Source organism: Salvia splendens, chromosome 16, assembly GCF_004379255.2.
Source record: "Salvia splendens isolate huo1 chromosome 16, SspV2, whole genome shotgun sequence".
Lineage (NCBI taxonomy): Eukaryota > Viridiplantae > Streptophyta > Magnoliopsida > Lamiales > Lamiaceae > Salvia > Salvia splendens.
Genome location: NC_056047.1, coordinates 9294039 through 9314498, shown reverse-complemented (window position 1 = coordinate 9314498; position 20460 = coordinate 9294039). Strand labels below are relative to the sequence as shown.

Here is a 20460-nt window from a genome sequence, read left to right as displayed (position 1 = left end):
AAGAGCAATGAAATTGTCGGATAGATTTTTGAATCTATTATTACAGGGCTTTATCTGCATTTTTCGAGTCAAGTATAAGACTATGTAACTAAAATCAGTTGGGTCATTAATAAATCACAAAATAATCTAGGTTACAGACTTACAGTTGTAGCTCATATGAACAGTATACTAGGAGTAACATTTATCCCATCTTTTACATCTATACATTACACACGCCTCATTAATTTTCTTGAACGTAACAAATTGTGTGGTCGTCTGCGACGACGACAATGTTTCCTTGTTCGATTTGGAGACGATACTAATTATTTCAATAAATTATTTATCATTATGCTTCAAAATGAATAATAAAATAAATAAGCGCGGACATATATATAACTCGCTCCAAAATTCTCTAAACATAAATAAATACAGTAACTTAATTACTTTTTGGCCTTTTATTTTCCACGATCGATGGAGTGCGGCTACACGTGGACTTTGACTCCTGAGCCGTGTCCAATTTCCATTTCTTGTTTGCACCGACCCGACCCGACTTCAACGCAGACCGAAAAATATCTTTAAAAACATGAATCTGCTGCATACTCCATTTCTTCCAATCTAATTCTCCGAGCTCCACTATTTCTACAGATTTCCGCAACCATATACATACACATACACATACAGTACACAGAAATTTGTACAGAGTTACGAAGCGCGATACCGTCAATTATGGATTCTCTGTCATCAGTATCGCCATCTATCGTGCCGCCGCTCCGCTGCAACCACCACTACCACCGCCGGCGGCCCAAGGCTGTATCGTTCACATGCAGAAAACCAATTGGCGGATTTGGATCGCCATATGATTTTCTCGGAAGACATCACAACATGCGAATTTACTCTAAATCGGACGGGGAAGCTGATCAGGAAGGGGGAAATCAACGCCGAGATGAGGACCTGGAGAGAGCGCTGCGGATGGACGGTACGATCCCTGGAACTTCCGATGAGTTTGTCAAGCAGGTCTCCTCGCACGCTTATGTTATGCGTCGCCATCTCCAGCAAAGTTTCGATAGTAGTAGCTACGATGGTGAGTTTGCTAATGTTGTTGAAATTTTTGCTTTACCTAATTTAATTGTTAGCAATTTTTAGAGATGATTAATTTGAGTTAGCAATTGTTATAGATAATTAATTTGAGTATATACTTCTCTTCAGCCAGCTTATTCGAAAACCAAGCTAATCGGCAGCACTTAGCTCAATTATGGTTGAATGCGTGTTTGAAATTGTAGCCGTTTGAGATACAGTAAATACATAAACTATGAAAATCTCTCCCCCCTGATTATGAATATTGATCATCTTGGTTATAACTGATTAGGAACGGTTAATGGTATAACTAATATCCTCGTTATCTTTGGATAAATGCTACTTAGTTCTGCTTGAAGTGGCCACTGGTGATAAGTTCTGTCTGCAATGCAAACTTTTTTTCTGAATGTCATATATATGTGCAGTATTGGAGGCAAATCCTTGGCAAGAGTCCTCAAAATCTGTCTATGTGCTGACTCACCAAGAAAACCAACTATGCACAATGAAAACTAGAAGAAACCGCAGGTGATTCAGGTTTTAATTTCCATGTCTTGTACTTTTATGTGTTTGCTCTGCATCAGTACTCCCTCCCAGTGTTCCTCAGGGCTTATTTTTTATGCAGTGAAGTTGAGAAAGAGCTTGGACTTCTGTTTTGTAAAGGAGGGAAGAAGCAAAACAAGTCAAAGCAGCCAGGAACCAGTACCAAATTTCATATGCTTGTTGAGGATGTTCGAGAGGGTGTTCTGGTAAAGTCACTTTACTTATTGTTCCTATGTCCTGTTTCGTTCGAAGCTTATTTCATTAGGACATTAGAAACAATATGGCACTTGGAAGTCAAATGAAGAGTTGGCTATAATATAGGAATAGGGGAGAGACCGTGAGAGTTGTAGTGCCTCGAACTTGACCATTTTTATGCTTAAGCATCATATTGTTCTTAATTTCTAAAGGATTGCAGTGTATTTTCGTGGATGGGATTGTGTTATTCCCTTATTTAAAAATCTGCAGCTGGATAGTTTTGTTTCTAAAGGAAAGCACCAGATGATCTAAGCGGAAAGTTAACTCAAGGTCTGGACTGTCTACGAAAAGGCCCAAATGGGGGAGTCCAAACCCAAATTTAGGAAGAAAATCAACAAAAAGATACAACCAAACACCCACTGAAGGAATCAGGGTCTTGATTCCCCCAAATCAAAACTAGAGAATAATATCCTCATTATCTAGTTTTCAAATCAGTCGATTTTCTGAATATGGTACTTGGCTTCTAAAAACTCTGTGCTTAACCAAAGGTATTCGAAGATCAAAATGAAGCTGCAAGGTACTGTGATCTGCTTCAAGGAGGAGGGCAAGCTTGTGAAGGTGTTGCAGAGATAGAAGCTTCATCAGTAAGCAGCTATGTCGAACCGAATTCTACACTGTATGCATTTTCAATATTAACCATGATTTGGTTGCAGGTGTTTGATCTTTGCCAAAAGAATAGGGCTCTTGCTGTCTTGTTCCATCGGGGTAGAACGCCGCCTCTGCCAGAGAGCCTTAAGCTTGACCTTGGGGCGCGTAAACACTCCCTCGAAGATGAAGAGGACTTGGCTTGAAGGTTCTGGAATGGTAGTTGGGTCACAAATGCATAGTTGCATACACACATACGTACACACACATACAGCTCTATAATTTCTTGTGAAGCTAATATTGATAGGACGATTCAACACTATACTGATTATACTGTATATAATGGGGATTTTTTACATCCAAACTGGAGTGGAACTTGATTCTATCTGTTAGTTTTCTGTTTTATGAGATTGGGAAAAGCAGCCGAGCTGGGCCATGTTTAATCATTTCAATTATACTACCCTCAACGTATTTTGTTTTTCTGAAAGTTTATTTTCAAAGTTGTAGTAGGATGGCATATCAATGTTATGATATAATAATTGACCATTTTTTAAAGTTGCGAGGGAGATCAAAATTTGACTAAATTTGATGGTCCTTTTTAGGCATTTCTCCTTGAATTTATATACATGAACTTCCAATGTTATTTAAAATACTTGCCAAGGATGATATTGGAGTCCCAATATACCTAAATACACTCAAATCCCTAAAAAATTAGAGGATATTCGGTAATGGATTCTTCATCACCGAATCCTTTTTTATCTCGTTAAACCCAAAAGTCAGATGAGAATCAGATTCTACAGCTCTAATCACATGTCGAAATATTTCTATCATTGCTAATGTTTCCAATAATACTACCATCAAATAATGAATTACTTCAATCGCTTTCGTCTTTAATTGAAAACCCCAAACAAAATATCCAACTATCTGTAGTAAAATTTCCGACTTATTTGTTTTACACCGTCAATGTTAGCTTTAAATCATAATTAGCCAAAAAAACCAATTCATACAAGCATAATATAAGCTCAAAGTCAAACGACCGTTTTCGGCAAAAAATAACCTAAAAATCGGCGTAGACTATTGTGAACGGGATTTCTGTTAAAAGTCAATTCGCAGTTAGTAAAAAAAATTGAAGAAATTTGCAGGTTAAATAAAAATTAAAAACAAATCTGAGAATGAGAAGAAACCAAACAAAACGGTTACTTATTTCAGTAAAACGAACTGCCCCCAAATTTAACGATCTCTGACCTCCCGATCCATGAACGGAAGCGATGGCAGCTCAGGGAACCATGCCGCCGGAGAGGCACCGCCTCCGCCGGCAGCGGCTGCCGATAGAGAGAAGAAGAAGGAGAAGGCGCGCGTGAGCCGGACATCGCTGATTCTGTGGCACGCGCACCAGAACGACACCGCGGCGGTGCGGAAGCTGCTCGAGGAGGACCCGTCCCTGGTGGCCGCTAGAGACTACGACGACCGCACGCCACTGCACGTGGCTGCGATCCACGGCTGGATCGACGTTGCCAAGTGTTTGATTGACTTCAAAGCAGATGTCAACGCACTAGATCGCTGGAAAAACACGGTAAATATTTCTCTTGCTGCGTGTTTATGAAGTTGTGAAGCGTGTTTGGGTTGTGATTATCTCTGGTTATGAGCTATTGTTGTCGGTTGAGTAATTGGATCGATAGTTTGATGTCGTGAGCTCTGCTGCTTGAATCAGTTCCGTTTTCTGTGAGATTTGGTCAATTGTGCCTTTCAGGATGTGAATCGGTGCTATCTGGATTGATAATGATGATGTCTTATGTTGCTACTTCAATTCAACTAATTAGGATTAAAAAAAACTAACTTTTACTTCGTAGATTTCAAGTAATTAATGAGGGAGTGAATCTCTGTTTGTATTTCTATCAAATTGTAAGTTCACTGAATTGTTGTATTCTGTTGTTTACTCCAAAGTTTGTTCTTCGTTGAGATCATCATCAGCACTGAGAACGATATATGATGTGTTTTTTTGCTTGTATGCTTACAGATTCAAGGTTCTTTTGCGTTCGTGTTGTATGACACAACTACAGAGCACTGTGCTACTTTAGAGTTTTTAGTTTTTACTATCAGAGTTTTTACCTAACTATCTTAGGTTTTGCTAGTTTTACTTCAATGTGACAATCATTGCAGTTTAAATATTTGTTAGTGATTATTGTTTGATTATCACATGATTCAACTGTAGTAGTCATGCTGAGACAAGTTTCTATCCGTGAAATGCTTATATGTGCCAAAAACAAACATTTCTTCTTTGTCATTTCTATTTCTTATTAACATGAAATGGACATTAGTACTTGTTCTAAACTTATAAAGCTGCTTGTCCATCTTACCTTTTTACCCTGAAACAGCCTTTAGCTGATGCCGAAGGGGCAAAAAGATCTGTCATGGTTGAATTATTAAAATCCCATGGTGGAGAATCTTATGTAAGTCTCATGCTTCTGAATTGCATTCCTACTACTGGAATGCTTTATCTACTTGGATCTCAAAATCCCCTCCCATTTCTCATATTTCCTTTCTTATGTTTTAACCTTTTCTATTATCCTATGTGAGAGTCATTCAATAAGTATAATTCCACATTGCAGGGCCAGAATGGAAGTCACTTTGAACCAAGACCTGTACCACCTCCTCTGCCCAACAAGTGTGATTGGGAGATAGACCCTGAAGAACTTGATTTCTCTAACTCAACTCTTGTGGGGAAGGTCAGAAATATTTATGACCCCTACTTAATCAACTTGGATTTAGACTTATGACCCTTGAATTCGTTAGAAATTTTGATACCATATGATTCACAACCCTAGAGTCTGATAAGTTACATCTCTTATGTAACAAAATCAAAATTGGGAATGGGATAGTACATGTAGGGTCCCTTTCTGTTTCCACTATTTATAATATTTACCCTTGCTATCGATCTGTAAGATTTGATTCCATCAACTTTTTTTTTCGTCTTGTAATACCATGTGCATGTAGGTCTGCCCTTGTGGATTTTTTGAAAGTTGTGTGTGGACCTTGTTACTGCTGCCTTCTAATTCTCCTTTGCAATATATACTTCATATACTACATGATGTGAAGTCAAACAAGTGAGAAATCAAGAATATGGTTTACCTTGGATTGATTTCCATTTTGTTTAGGGGTGTGGTATGCTTATCCTAATTTTTTCCTGACAACTTTTTATGATTGTTTTTTCCCTCTAATAACATCTGTCTTATGAATTAAGCTACATGTTACTCATCTCACCTTTTCTGTTCACAAAACTCGTTCTTGCTAACGATACTTGATATTGATAGGGCTCTTTCGGTGAGATACTAAAAGCTAGTTGGCGGAGCACACCGGTAGCTGTGAAGCGAATTCTTCCAAGCCTTTCAGATGACAGATTAGTGATGTATGGTTTTTCAAATCACTATTTTCGAGTTCCATTTTCACATTATATTAGTGTGTATTGTTTCCCCCCTAGCATGCCTGAATGGGACCTGCACCAAATCTTTCATAAAGTATTCTAAACCGTCTGTTTTGTCTGGCTCAATCCATATGCTAAACTCAGATTTTATCTTTTTTACCTGCACTCTCCAATCACTTATCGTATTACCTATATACTCCTGCTTCCTTCCTATTTATTTACTTGGTCTCTTGATCATAATACAGTCAGGACTTCAGACATGAGGTCAATTTGCTTGTTAAGCTTCGTCATCCAAATATTGTCCAGTTTCTAGGTGCTGTTACCGACAAGAAGCCCTTAATGTTAGTTACAGAGTACTTGAGAGGGGTGAGTGATACGTTTTCTGTGAGTTTAAAGAACTGTATTTCACTTTAAATGTCCCAACCTTAATTGTTATATCTTCCTTATAGGGTGATCTGCATCAACATCTAAAGGGAAAAGGGGCACTGAGTCCAGCAACTGCAATTAATTTTGCCATGGACATTGCCAGGTAAAATGATGTTATTGTTCGTTTTGTTCTAAACTTACAGTACATTAGTTATTGGCCGCCCATCTCAATCCCTCTCAATCTCGAAGCTTTGTCTCCTACTTTCATGCTACCTTTTATTAGTTGAGCAAAAATATTCATCCAATAAATACCTTGTGTGCTGAGTAACCTGCTATTTTAAATGTTTGGCTTTTCCTGTATCTGCCATAGTACACCTAGCAATATCATTATGAGATCATTAGGTAGCAATGATTATATCTCAAATATGAAATGGTGCAGTTTATGTTATTACAGTAGTATCTAATGTGTTTTATGCTTCTCTGAAAGTTTTAATCTTGTTTGGACAGAGGCATGGCTTATCTCCACAGTGAGCCAAATGTTATAGTACACAGAGATCTTAAACCAAGGTTAGTTGGTGGTTTTATGTCTCTCCTTCTTGCTTCTCAAGAGAAACTGTGTTGACTGTCTGTATACATTCCTGCTCTGTCTCTGTATGATGATGAATGCGGTGTTTGTCTAGGAACGTTCTACTTGTAAATAGTAGTGCTGACCATCTAAAAGTGGGAGATTTCGGGTTAAGCAAGCTCATCAGGGTAAAACATTCTCATGATGTTTACAAAATGACTGGCGAGACTGGAAGCTGTGAGTAGTTATATATAATACTGATCTACTAAGTGCATCTGGGAGTTGAATCGAGTTTTCATACTGTATATTCTTTTTCGTATGACCATAACAGACCGTTACATGGCGCCTGAAGTCTTCAAGCACAGGAAATATGACAAGAAAGTCGATGTTTTTTCTTTTGGGATGATATTATATGAGGTAAGCGCTCTACTTAATAATGGCATATGATATGAGAAACCGGTATCAGTTAAAACCTAAGTTAAAGAGAGTGTTAACCCATTGCAGATGCTTGAGGGAGACCCTCCAATGTCAAATTATGAGCCATACGAAGCAGCCAGATATGTAGCAGAAGGACACAGGCCAATATTTAGGTCAACAAAAATTATTCCAGAACTAAAAGAGTAAGTACTTATATGAATGTTGGTTTTGTGAATGCCATTTTCCTCATTATCTGCATAAACCTGAATCTGCATTACTTACATATATATATATATATATATAGGAATGTGATCAATACCAAACCAGTCTTAAACCTTAAACGCCGAACAACATCATTATAAGACAACCTAGAGTTCATTATAATGAACTAATAACAAACTTATAATGAACTTCAGATCTTTATATTATGCTAGATGATGTCATTGTTTTTAAATCTTTGAATTCCCTATAATGAACTACAAATAAAATTGTAATGAACTCCGCATTGTTTTATAATGATGTGTTTGGTGTTTAGCGTTTAAAATTAGTTTGGTATATAAAACAACCATATATAGAGTTGTGATCATATGATAACCCCTAAATCACGTAATAACCATATAACCAAATCTGAACCACACATATTTTATAATCTTGTGGTTGAGATTCAAACTTAGATTTACTTCATAAAAAAAAGCGCGGGGGTAAATATGTCATTTCCCTCATTTAATTTCTGAATTTCGCCAAATATCACGTAAAATGATAAAATGATATATGTTAGGTTTATTGCATAGAATGATAATTTTGCCGGATAGAATGATACTCTGAGTTGATAAAATGATACTTTTGATTGACTGATAAAATGATATATGTTAGGTTTATTGCATAGAATGATAGTTTTGCCGGATAGAATGATACTCTGAGTTGATAAAATGATACTTTTGACTGACTGATAAAATGATATATGTTAAGTTTATTGCATAGAATGATATTTGCCGGATAGAATGATACTCTGAGTTGATAAAATGATACTTTTGACTGATAAAATGATACTTAAATAAGATTTTACGTATTTAAATGAGCGAAATTTGTATATCATGGGAAATAAGATTTTACGTGTAACTGAACCTCATACATACGTGTAACTGAACCTCATAGATCTGTATATCATTGGAAATAATATTTTACGTATTTAAATGAGCGAAATTTGGATAAGTAAATTTTATCATGAGCGAAATTTAGAAATTAAATAAGCGAAATGACATATTTACCCTCTCCGCCTTTTTTATGAAGGAAAGCTAAGTTTGAATCTAGACCACGTGATTTTAAAAATGTGTGGTCCAGATTTAGTTATAGTGTTATTACGGAAATTGGGGTTATCATTATAATGTACCCATATATATATATATATATATATATATATATATATATATATAGGGGAGCGTTATTCTCCTTTTCACATCTTAGATCCTTTTTCCTTCTTAATATTACGCATTAGATCTAAGGCATCAACGGATCAGATTGATTCTATAAAACTGGTTCCGTGTTGCATTATAGAAGGTGGTTGTATGCATTACAGGGTTATTATTGACATTTGATGGAAAAGTAACTACCACATTTTGGTATCTGCGAATAATGCACCACATGGTCACGAGTAATGCATATAATTGACTATATAATGCACAATATGTGAACTGCAATGCATACGAATAAGATGTACCATGTTATGATATTTGGACACACGTTTCTTGTTTCCCCTAAGGGTTTAATAAGCTTAGGGGCTAGGGTATAGTACGTAGACACGTATGTAATCTTCACATGGTAACGAGTAATGGATATAATTGACTATATAATGCACAATTTGTGAACTGCAATGCATACGAACAAGATGTGTTGTGTTATGATGTTTGACACACGTTTCTTGTTTCCCCTAAGGGTTTAATAAGCTTAGGGGCTAGGGTATAGTACGTACGCATTAATAACAAATTATAAAACAATCAAAACAAGTATGTCTTATATACAAAACAATCTAAAGTGTATAATCTAGAACTACATTTCATCCATTGGATGAGGAAAAGGATGGTCAAGATCAAATTTCATACATAATCACAATGCATCGGTTATAACCACCCCACTAACCACCCCACTAATCATGTTTTCAATCCAAATTTGGCCTTGGTTCTACATTTAAGATTGGTTCTACATTTAAGAATGGTTTTATCTTGATCACAACCCTATATATATATATATATATATATATATATATATATATATATATAGGGTTGCGTTAAAGATAGAACCATTCTTAAGTGTAGAACCTAGAACTCTATATATTTTATTCATTGGATGAGGAAAAAATGACGGTCAAGATTAAAAATCATACATATTAGACTATGTTTTCACGACATTCCGGACTCAACATGTGAAAAAACTCACATGTTGATGGAAGAATGAATGAAACGAAGAAGAGTCCATGCATGCTTTATTTTTTCACTTATCTGCATTCACCCATTAATAATAGTTTTGGTTGTAATGGGAAGTTGTTGTGCAAATCAACACCATTGGATTAAAAGATCTAACGACCTCCGTTTGGCATTTGTTCTACGTTTAAGAATGGTTCTATCTTGATCACAATCCTATATATATATATATATATATATATATATATATATATATATATATATATAGGGGTACATTACCCTCCTTATCACCCCCTAGTATAAAACATAGGACTAATATAATCCCTTGGATCTATTAATCTAATGGCTATGATTAAAAGCATCGCCGTACATTATTATACCATTTTCGTACATTAAAGGGAAATTTGGGTATATTACTGTTACATCATTTATATGAATTAGTACATTAACTTAATGTATACATTAATGTGTTTTAATGTATATATCCCTTCTACGTAATGTACATTATAATTTATTGAATGAGTAGCGAAAGTTATATCCATTCCCCAAGGGTTTAGCAATCCATGAGACTAGGGGTAGTACCGGCTCAGTAACACAACGTTCACTAGGGTAATCTTGTGGATACTATACCCTAGCCCTATGGATAAGTTAACCCTAGGGGACCGGATCTAACTTCCTCCGGTTAGTGAACGTTATGTTAATATGATAGTACTACACCCTAGCCCCATGGACTACTAAACCCTTGGTGAATGATGTACATTATCATGTATATATCGTACGATTCATGCTTTTTTGGATGGAAGCTATACTATATAGCATCTACAAATTCACAAAAGCATGAGTCGGATAGTAATGTACGATATACTCATGATAATGTACGATAATGTACATTATCATGGGTATATCGTACATTATCGTACGACTCATGCTTTTTTGGATGGAAGCTATACTATATAGCATCTACAAATTTACAAAAACATGAGTCGGATAGTAATGTACGATATGCCCATGATAATGTACATTATATTATCATGGGTATATCGTACATTATCGTCCGACTCATGCTTTTGTGGATGGAAGCTATACTATATAGCATTTACAAATTCATAAAAGCATGAGTCGGATAATAATGTACAATATACCCATAATAATGTGTACATTATTCAGTCACCTGCGTACATTAATGTGTGAGACTCGTACATTAAAATACCATTTTCATACATTATCATCATGTACTAATAGAACATGATGTACAAATATAACTACATCATGTAGTGAAGTCATGTACAATTGTGCTTTACCCTTTTCGATTATTTTATTAGTTTTTAAATTCCAAGTGGCAACCATATCAACCATCAGATTACACCTAATCAATGGATGAAATTAATTTTCCTTTTTAACAGTTTTTTACACATTAATCTGAATAGATCCATATATATATATAAGGACTGCAACAGTCGATAGATACTTTGATTGCAATGGATGTCGTTGTAATATCTGTTAACCGTGCAGGTTAGCTGCACAGTGCTGGTCTGCAGACATGAACCAGAGACCACCTTTCTTGGAGATTTTGAAGACACTAGAAAAGTTAAAGGAAGTAGTACCCCCTGATAATCACTGGCACCTATTTGCGTCATGAAGGACTAGATCTCATTGGACGTTGCTGAGTGAGGTACTGCTTTACAGGGAATTCGGCTACATTGTGATACCTCCATTATTATCAAGTTATGTTCTTATTGGTGTTCATGTGTTGTGAGTGCTCTGTTTATTTCTTTCGTCATTTAGCAGTGCAGCACAAGCTGAGAAACTCGACATACACTAATGAAAATTATGTTTGCTTCTGTCAGATTTGTGTTTTTTTTTTTCTAGTAGAAGATCATGAATGGCAGTGTGTGTTTATCAAAGCTAGCTAAGCTGTAAGCACCCTCTAAAAAACATAGCATGTCTTGTCTGATAAACTATTGGAATACAAAGGCAAACATGGTGAGTTTAAATAAGCTTCTTCTTTTGAAAGAATGATTTCAAATGCCAAAGCTGCAGCCCTGTGACAGATAAGGAAACGAGAAGTGACAGAAAACTGAGCCACGCCATTTTTGAGTTGGTCGATATGTTTAGCAGCTGCATTTCTTTTTCCCTGTTACACCAACTAGTATTCAACATCTGAATCTGAACTGTTGTTGGAGACCATAATTTTGTTACACAATATTACCTTTCACGTAGATAATATATCTCGTCGTGAATGGCCTGGACCGTATCATACATCCTCTCCAACTCCAGTTCCATTGCCTGCTTGAAAATGAAGACATGAAATGCAATACACACACTAACACTAACACTAACATGATCAAAACCTAGATGGCACACATTAAGATGGATGAAAGCAAACACATACCGTAACAGAACCTTTCTTGGCAATATGGCTCCAGTCCTTGGCAGCAACACCGGACTTCCATTCGAAGTCTACAGTCATAAAACTTGAGGGTTTGGTGTCAGCTGCGAAGAAGCAAGCCATGTAATCACCGGCATCCGCTGCCTGAAACGCGAAATGTCCCCACACCACATTTTCTGCGTAGTGGTAGTTGTTCCCATATGATGGAAGTAACCTATCAGTTATACGTAATATTCCACAGATTAATTTACCATAATTTTCTCTTCTAAACTATTTTTTTAATAATAGAAACTATATTACCGTTTATAACTTGAGAATATCAAAATCAAAAACAGTTTCCTAAACCACAAGAAGGTAAAAAGAAATAAATACTACGGAGTATAAATTATAAAATTGACGTGCATGCGCGTCTTAGGCCATAATTTGGACCGCATTTGTGGTGTGAGTCGGGGTACGCGGCCCTTACTGCTCCACCTCTAGTACACTATGGCCAGAATTACATGTCTTTAAGTTTAAACTATCAACACTTCCAATTCTAAAAATATGCATCAATCACACCACAGTTTTTATTGACAAGCGTCGTGAAATATACACTGAAGATCATGAAGATAATTACTACTGCTACTACTACTACACAATTTATTCATTCAATCCTTCCAAACACTATTTATCACAACAAACACATTAAGATCATGAGCAACCTTAATTAGCAAATTGAAAAGGCCACATTACAATCTAAATCCCAAAACACACACACACACACACACACATACATATATATGTAGAGAGAGAGAGAGATACTCGAATAGTAATTTTATGGGAATCAGGCAAAGGTAATCCCTCATTGTAGTTTACGACTTCATATTTTCCAACAGTCATTGAATATCCTGTGCTATGCATTTGGTGTGACCAGTTTCCAGATCGAAACGAATCGATTCCACTGACCTCAATATCAACAAAATTGCACCCAAAACCACGATTATATCTCCTCTTTCTGTGAAATTCATCGTAATTTAATTACACTACTATTCAATCAGTAATTGACGCCATGCTTTTGGCTAAAACATGAATGATTGTTTCCGATATTTATGCAGCTGTTGGAGATAAAATTGGAAATCTCACTAGTCTACTGGACTACTATATACATCTGCTGAATTCATCTATGCCTGCCACGTCTCATTTTTGCGGAGATCAATTCTTCTTATTAACCATTTTTATTTTAATAATTTCTTCAATTCATCGGAAAATTAGTTTTAAGAATTGAAGTGGATGCAGCTGAAGTAGATGTGGTCTTCAATTTTACTCATTGCCTAATTCCTTTTTTTTTGTCTCTCGTTTATCACAAAGACTAAAGCTAACAATAAAAAATCAAAGTCAAATGACCGATTTTTTAATTTTTAAGTTGTTGTACAAATACCTCTATAATTTAACTGAGATCAATTTTTTTTCTCAGCCACTTCCCGTTGAATAATAATAACATCATGATTTAGTACATATACGTCAAATTCAAAAAGGAGCATTAGTTTCATGTACAAAAAGGAGCATTAGTCACGAAATCTCTGTTCTAAAATGCCCTCTTGACAATCTTTGTGGGCCCATGAATGAAATTCAAATTTCTTTTTTCTTGCAATTTATACAACTCAAATACTATAGCTCTTGTTTATGTCTTGTAGTATCTGGACTATCACGTTACAATCTGATCACTATTGTTGTTTAGAGCTAATCATTTTTATGCTTATGAAAATGGAGAATGAATTAAGCTTTTATCAATTCAATTCTGCACAAAATAGATGAATGATTCTAAGTTTGGAATGTTGGGCTTGGTAGTGTTTTTGGTATTGGGCTTGTGAGTAACGGGAATGATGCCCATTCTGGTCAATTTCTTCATGTTATTAGTAATTACTCCATCCGTCCCAAAAGAATATGCACTTTGGGTACGACATGAGTTTTAATATAAAATTGATAAAGTAAAAGAGATGTAGAGAGAAAAAGTAATTAAATTATTGTTAGTAGAGAATGGGTCCCACCACATTAGAGAGAAAAGAATTTCTAAAATTGGAAAGTACATATTCTTGTGGAATGGACCAAAAAGGAAATAGTGCATATTCTTGTGGGACGGAGAGAATTTAAATATGTACGATAGAAGGTTAAAAGCACTACAAAAAACTTATCTTTTAGGCACACAAAAATTGAGCAATTACTAGTTTTTGGAAAATTTTAAAAATAACCATAATTTAGGATACAAAAGAAAATGTCCCTTTGTTGATGCAAATTATCTTAATCTTTTACTTTTTTGGACGCTTCTATTTGTGTCCCCTAATTTTCGTTGAGACACTAACAATAAGGAAACTTTACATAAATTAGTGTTCTTAATAGCATTCACAGGTAACCCTAACAAATTAAAACTATAGTTTCTCTTTTGGGTCGATTTCATCATTTCATTTGTTCCCTTTGGAAAAACTAGTTAGTTTTAAGATTTAAGGTCAACTTACAACACTCGAAATTGGTGGCGTAATTATTAAGAATTTCATATTTGTATTTCTAAGGGCTTTTTCTTTAGATCAGAACGGCATAGTAAAGGTGTCATTTTTCGCCATATGCATTAATATTTATGATCAACATTAATAAAGTAAAAGAAATGGGTAAGTTTTCTCGAAGTAAGTCGCCATCAATTTTCCATTTCAATTAAAACTTATTTAAGAGAATGAAAAAACGAACATGCAGCGTGCACTATTTTTGAATTTTTTTTCGAGTCTTTACTTGGAAATTGAAAAGCGAATCCAAAGCAACGTATAAATAAGTAAAATTCTCAAAAAAGATGAATAAATTATTAGACAAAATGAAAACATAGACAACGGAATGTTCTGAAAGGCACGTAACACGGTTGTTGGGATTTCTAATAAATATACTATCTTTAGCTTTCTATAGTTACAACCAAATGTTAGTTGACACTCTCTGCATTGTGACACAAACTAGAATTAGTAAAAAAACGAGATATATAGTAAATAAACTCGTAGCATTAATTCGATACATATTACACGTTATTGCTGCATCCAATCTGCTTAATTATAACAAACATGATTAGGAAAACCTAATCAAACATTGACAAATACTTAGCTAGCAAAGACTTAACTAATTATCGGAATATTCGTAACAAATTATTACAGCATTAAATCTAACCCTAGTTAATTAATTTAAGTCTTTAAATGTGGACGATCACATGTTGCTCCAGCAATTGGCCTTGTTCTCCTCAAGATCTCCCCAACAACCTCCGAGGGAGGGCATTATAGGTATATTCGGGACCGGAGACTGCGCCATCGAGGCCGTCCATGAAGATCGGAAACCCTAGAGAGTCGTGATCAACATAAGTAGAATGATCAAGTTCCACTGAATTCCCCATAATGCCCCTGGCCTGATCAATAGAGCCATGATGTGATTTACCAGCGGATTCTTTCACGGTGAACGATGACGCTCCATCGAGCATGTTCTTTCCATCGGAGGGGGAAAATCCATTGAGAATCATGGAAGAGATGTCCTTGCCAGGATTTGTCCACTCCCACACTTTGAGGATGTCCAAACACGGACTCTGCATTGGCGGCCTCTGGGATGGACCGCCAACGCAGAGTGAGTGGGGGTTAAATGTGAGTTTGGATTCGCGCACAAGCCGGGACTCGGCTTGAAGCCGGGTGCTTTCCCACTGAGCCATGTGGTTAATGTTGGCAACCTCCTTGGAATGGTGGCAATTTAGTGAAAGATTTTGGGGCTTGTGAGTGATTGGATCAATCCCCAATTTTGTCAATCTCTTCTTTAGACGAGTGTTCCAGTAATTCTTGATCTCATTGTCTGTCCTCTTAGGCAGGTGACTTGCAATAGCGGACCATCTATGGATCAAGTTATAAATCATAATAGCATGTCAGTAACAATTTATTATTTATTTTAAAATACTAGAAAATTTAAGTAACATTGTAAAAATCATAATAGCATGTCATTAACAATTTAGTCTTTATGTAATAGTAATAATATCGCATGAATCTACCGTTCAAATAAAATATTGTACAAATCTAGAAGCTAGCTAGATGTAGCCCACACACTTAAAAGGGCCAGACACCATTGAGGTAGCAAATGAACGTTTTGCTAATACAAATATAGGTCAAGTGTCTAGACTTAACTCTTTCTATTATAATCATCACAATAATATGTGTATACAATTTGCTTTTATTTCCATAGATGGACATCTATCTATATAGAATATTTGTTTTCATGGAAAGATATGTTGCGAATACTTTAAAGTATCATAATAGTTTTTTATTGCACAGTCAAATTGAAGTTCAAGGAAAGATATATTGTACACATGAAAAATACAAACCTATTTCCAAGAAGGGCATGGAGTTGGATAATAGTTTGTTCTTCTTGTAAGCTGAACTTTCCTCTCTTAATATCTGGCCTCAGATAATTGGTCCACCTCAATCTGCAGCTCTTTCCACATCTTTGAAGCCCTAATTAAACCACAAACTTTGTTACTTTTAAATATTTTTGAAAGGTATGTTTTAGTTTCATTGTTTTGTCAAGAAAAAAGATCCTTATAAGTTCAAATCAAAGTTATAAAATGTACACAATCTCTTAACTTGCCGTATCATGTCGAACAATTGTCAGCAGATGAAACGAAACACGAGCGAGAAGGTGCACGAAAAGATAGATAATTAAAATTACCAGCTTTAGAGGGAAGAGAACGCCAACTTCCATGGCCATGTTCTTGAATATAAGCTAAGAGTTTCTCATCTTCTTCAGCTGTCCAAGGCCCCTTTTTCAAGCTTATATTATCACAGCATGGCCATGGAGATCCAGCCATTTTTTTGAGGGAGGGTGGAGGTGGGAAAAATGTGGATGGTTTTTGCATGCAGGAAGGCTATGGAAGTGTACACTATATATAAAGAACAAATTAATGAAATGAAGAGTATTGGTTTTACACTCCCACAACAATATTTTTACTTGAGCTTCTGACGATGAGAACAGCTACCTAATATCAACAATTAATGATTCAAGGTAAAGGATCTACGGTTCCAAAGTTAGGTACATAGTTCCATTAATAACATATTGATACTACTTCACGAGTAACATTTTTCACCATCTCATAATATCGATGGTGTTTTTTGACTGTCTAAGGTGGGAAAAAAATAATATGGAGCACCAAATAACATGTATATTCCGGAAGATTGCAAATTAAATAAATTCACAAACTCTATTTAGGTGGTAATACGATTAAAACTAATTCGTGCATACAAACAAGTTAAATGCTAGAAACGCATTCAAATCAAATTAAAAAAATAGAAACTTTGGATCAACGTAGGGTTTGTATAGAAGTTTACTTTCTAAATAGTTGGATGACGTTTGATAATTGGCAAGTTTAACTTGTTCATGTACTCTTGACAAATGTGAACCATAGGTGAAATGTTTGGAGTATTCGCATTGTTGAGAACCAAAATTAGTACTAGTAAAAAAATAATTAGGTGATAGATGGGAGTAAATTTAAGTGAATGGAGTAATAATTTTTAATACATGACAAATAAAGAGAAACAATGGGCCTCCATTTCAGATCCGTTACATCCTCGTCCGGTTCAATGAGTCAGTTTGTCGGTGCTATCATGTTGCCAACCATGCATGTTTGTTTATATTATAGTCTTTGCTTCATGAGTAAAACATACTAACACACATATATACTTAACACCTAAATAATTACGATGGTTCTTAATCTTAAATCATCATTTTATGTCACAAAAAAAATCGTGTGAATATTGAACTTGGATACAAGTTTTTTTCAATTTCATTTAGAAAATTAAGCTATAATTAAGATGAGTTTGTGCATATTATGGATCGAGTGTTACACAAAGTCCTAAATTTTTCATTGTATAAGAAAATGAATTGGGCAATTATAAATTGGTAGTACTAATAATTAACATAATGATGGAGTGATAATTAATTTCAGTTCAAGAATTTTAGAATGAAGAACGAGATGGTCCAGTGCGTGCTAAAATTAATTATAGTACTCTTCTTACTTTCAAATTTAGTAAGAAAACATTCCTTTGTTTATCCTTTATGATCTTACGTTCTATTTTTGACTCGTTTGGAGTCATGACTGTTAATTATGGTGGAAGTACATCTGGTTCAAATGGATATTTCTATAATTAATTAAGTTGCATGAAAATTGTGCGTTTACAATTGAAAACTCCTGAAATATTTGACGCCAATCTAAATTACAATTTTCTTGTAAATTGTGAAATCCAACTTCATCGATCATCAGATATATAATACTACCAATAAATCATTTTTCGTTAACTTTTTCAATCTATTATTTTTTACATTTCTTAAAACTCGTGTTCACAATAAGAATAGCTCCTAATGTGGGATGAAGGGAGTACCATATTCCTCAAAATTCCATAACAATTTTTTTTAAGTCTTAACAATCCCAAAAACTGTAATGATAATATAACAAAAAAAATCCAAAAAACAAATTGATTTTTAACAACACCAAAATGTTTCCAACAGCTAACAAATTTACCAGAAAACAAAAAATAAACAATTGCAGATAAACCAAAGAATTCCCCAACAAAAATAGGAACAATCTTCGACCATTAAGAATCTGGAAAACCTAGACGTTTATAAACAATTGAATCCTACAATTGGTTCAGAAGATCCTTCGGTACCCAAGATTTCCTTTACAAGCTATTAATTAATGTTATAGATTACTTTACTTATAATAAATAAATTCCAATATTGCTAATAGAGAAGTGCATAAGTTATAATACTATCACCAATACATCGATCCGAGAAATTTCTCCTCCGTCAATCATTGCCGCTGAATTGACGTTGCTGCTTTGTCGTCGCTCCATCTTGTTGAAGATCAGCAATTCAAGCAATCATGGGCAATCAATCAAGCAACAATCAAGGAGATTGACAGAGCAAGAATTAAGGAAGATTGACACAGAGAATCAAGGGAATTGATAGCAATTATCATAAATGTAATAGAGGGAAATATGGCCTTAATTGTATTACCATACATAGGGGCCGAGTCCACCCTATATAAGGGACTCGGCTGCTTTCATTGTAGACACAACAACACACAACAAAACACATAGAAACAATTCCAGTCTAATACAATGTAGTCCATAAAGCTTTCCTCATCTTTTACCTTCTGTATTTGTATTTTATTTTCCGCATTATATTTTAACATGGTATCAGAGCAGCTAACGATCCGTAATTCGTTAGTTTGTTTGAAAACCAATTGTTAATATACCTATCCAAAAACAAACAAAAAAATTCACACAAACCAAATTTGATGCTTCGATTTATCATATTGTCATCCCCACAAACCAAGCCCCTCGACTACAAATCCGAGCAGCAATCCAAACCAACCCTAAACCTCCACATAATAGTGCTCCACTACGCGCAAGCAAAATTGTAAAACCCCAGTTCAAATTTCCGCAGCTAAGCTACCTGTTTCTGATCTCTCTCTCTCGATCCGTTGTCTATATCCAAAAATGGGTCATATGCTTGGTTGTATTCAAGTAGATCAGTCTACCGTTGCTGTGAATGAGCAATTTGGCAGGTTTGAAGAGGTGCTACAGCCTGGCTGCCATTGCCTGCCACGGTCTTTTGGCTACCAAGCGACAAAATTATCCAACAGCGGAGTCTTAATCGGGGCTGCTGACGTCGAGGTCAACGCACGGCGGCGAAAGCTCCTACCTTGGATGGCGAAGCAGCCACTGAACGGCGACGACCGCAGCCTCCGCGAGGGATGGCGTCGCTGCCCGACGCAGCGACCAAGATCGAGGGTACCGATTCAAACGGGGAAGGTGTGACCCCGACGCGGAAGCATTACGACCATCACTGAGGAGACGGTAGCGGCGCATGGACGCCGAGCAGCAGACCGGTGGCTAGTCGCGCCGGCCGAAGGCGTGGCAGCTCCACCGACGGCGGCAGTAGAGGACAGGCGGAGCGACGGCTGAACGCACTGGAAGTCGAGCCTGCTTCGTTCCAGCGGAAGTCAGGGGCAAGCTTCAATCTGGATGGCCGGAGACGGCGTCGAGTTGCCGTGAAGAAACGGGAGGCGGTGCTGGTTCTCTTCTTGAATTAGGGTTTATTCTTGAATTAGGGTTTATTTTGAAGTCAAGGGCAAGCTTCAATCTCTTCTTGAATTCCTACTTAGCGTAATGTAAAGAGAGGTTTACAATAAATCCCTCAAGTCTTGTTAAATTACAGCCAATACCCCATTCATTTTTTAATTCCAGTAGACAGCCCCCAACTTCTACTATATTTCCCCACGACCCCAGCCAAAGTAATCATACACAAAGCCCCCAGCAACTTTCAAAAAATATCAGGGCAGTCCCGAAACCCATTCCGAAACTTAAGAATTTTGCAAAGATTATGTTATATGCTCATGCAATTGAGAAAGAAC

The 20460-nt window shown here is 36.0% G+C and overlaps 4 protein-coding genes across 4 annotated transcripts; 2 read left to right on the top strand and 2 right to left on the bottom strand.

The window, feature by feature from the left end:
* The first annotated feature begins 583 nt into the window (after positions 1-583).
* Positions 584-2825, top strand: LOC121769925. The gene is made up of 5 exons (XM_042166708.1): positions 584-1060; positions 1479-1578; positions 1676-1799; positions 2337-2432; positions 2502-2825. The coding sequence occupies exons 1-5, from the start codon at positions 706-708 to the stop codon at positions 2637-2639; spliced, it is 813 nt and encodes a 270-aa protein (XP_042022642.1). The 5' UTR covers positions 584-705; the 3' UTR covers positions 2640-2825.
* A 775-nt stretch (positions 2826-3600) lies between these two features.
* LOC121772679 (integrin-linked protein kinase 1-like) lies at positions 3601-11465 on the top strand. The gene is made up of 11 exons (XM_042169872.1): positions 3601-4006; positions 4809-4883; positions 5043-5159; positions 5745-5839; positions 6100-6220; positions 6304-6383; positions 6728-6787; positions 6901-7022; positions 7117-7202; positions 7290-7405; positions 11132-11465. The coding sequence occupies exons 1-11, from the start codon at positions 3689-3691 to the stop codon at positions 11256-11258; spliced, it is 1317 nt and encodes a 438-aa protein (XP_042025806.1). The 5' UTR covers positions 3601-3688; the 3' UTR covers positions 11259-11465.
* A 119-nt stretch (positions 11466-11584) lies between these two features.
* Positions 11585-12887, bottom strand: LOC121772681 (transmembrane emp24 domain-containing protein p24delta9-like). The gene is made up of 4 exons (XM_042169874.1): positions 12809-12887; positions 12012-12220; positions 11829-11905; positions 11585-11753 (listed from the first exon to the last, which is right to left on the bottom strand). The coding sequence occupies exons 1-4, from the start codon at positions 12885-12887 to the stop codon at positions 11609-11611; spliced, it is 510 nt and encodes a 169-aa protein (XP_042025808.1). The 3' UTR covers positions 11585-11608.
* Positions 12888-15062: 2175 nt separating this feature from the next.
* Positions 15063-16871, bottom strand: LOC121772680 (transcription factor MYB106-like). The gene is made up of 3 exons (XM_042169873.1): positions 16719-16871; positions 16375-16504; positions 15063-15889 (listed from the first exon to the last, which is right to left on the bottom strand). Exons 1-3 carry the CDS (start codon positions 16855-16857, stop codon positions 15259-15261), a joined length of 900 nt encoding a protein of 299 aa, XP_042025807.1. The 5' UTR covers positions 16858-16871; the 3' UTR covers positions 15063-15258.
* Between the last annotated feature and the right edge of the window lie 3589 nt (positions 16872-20460).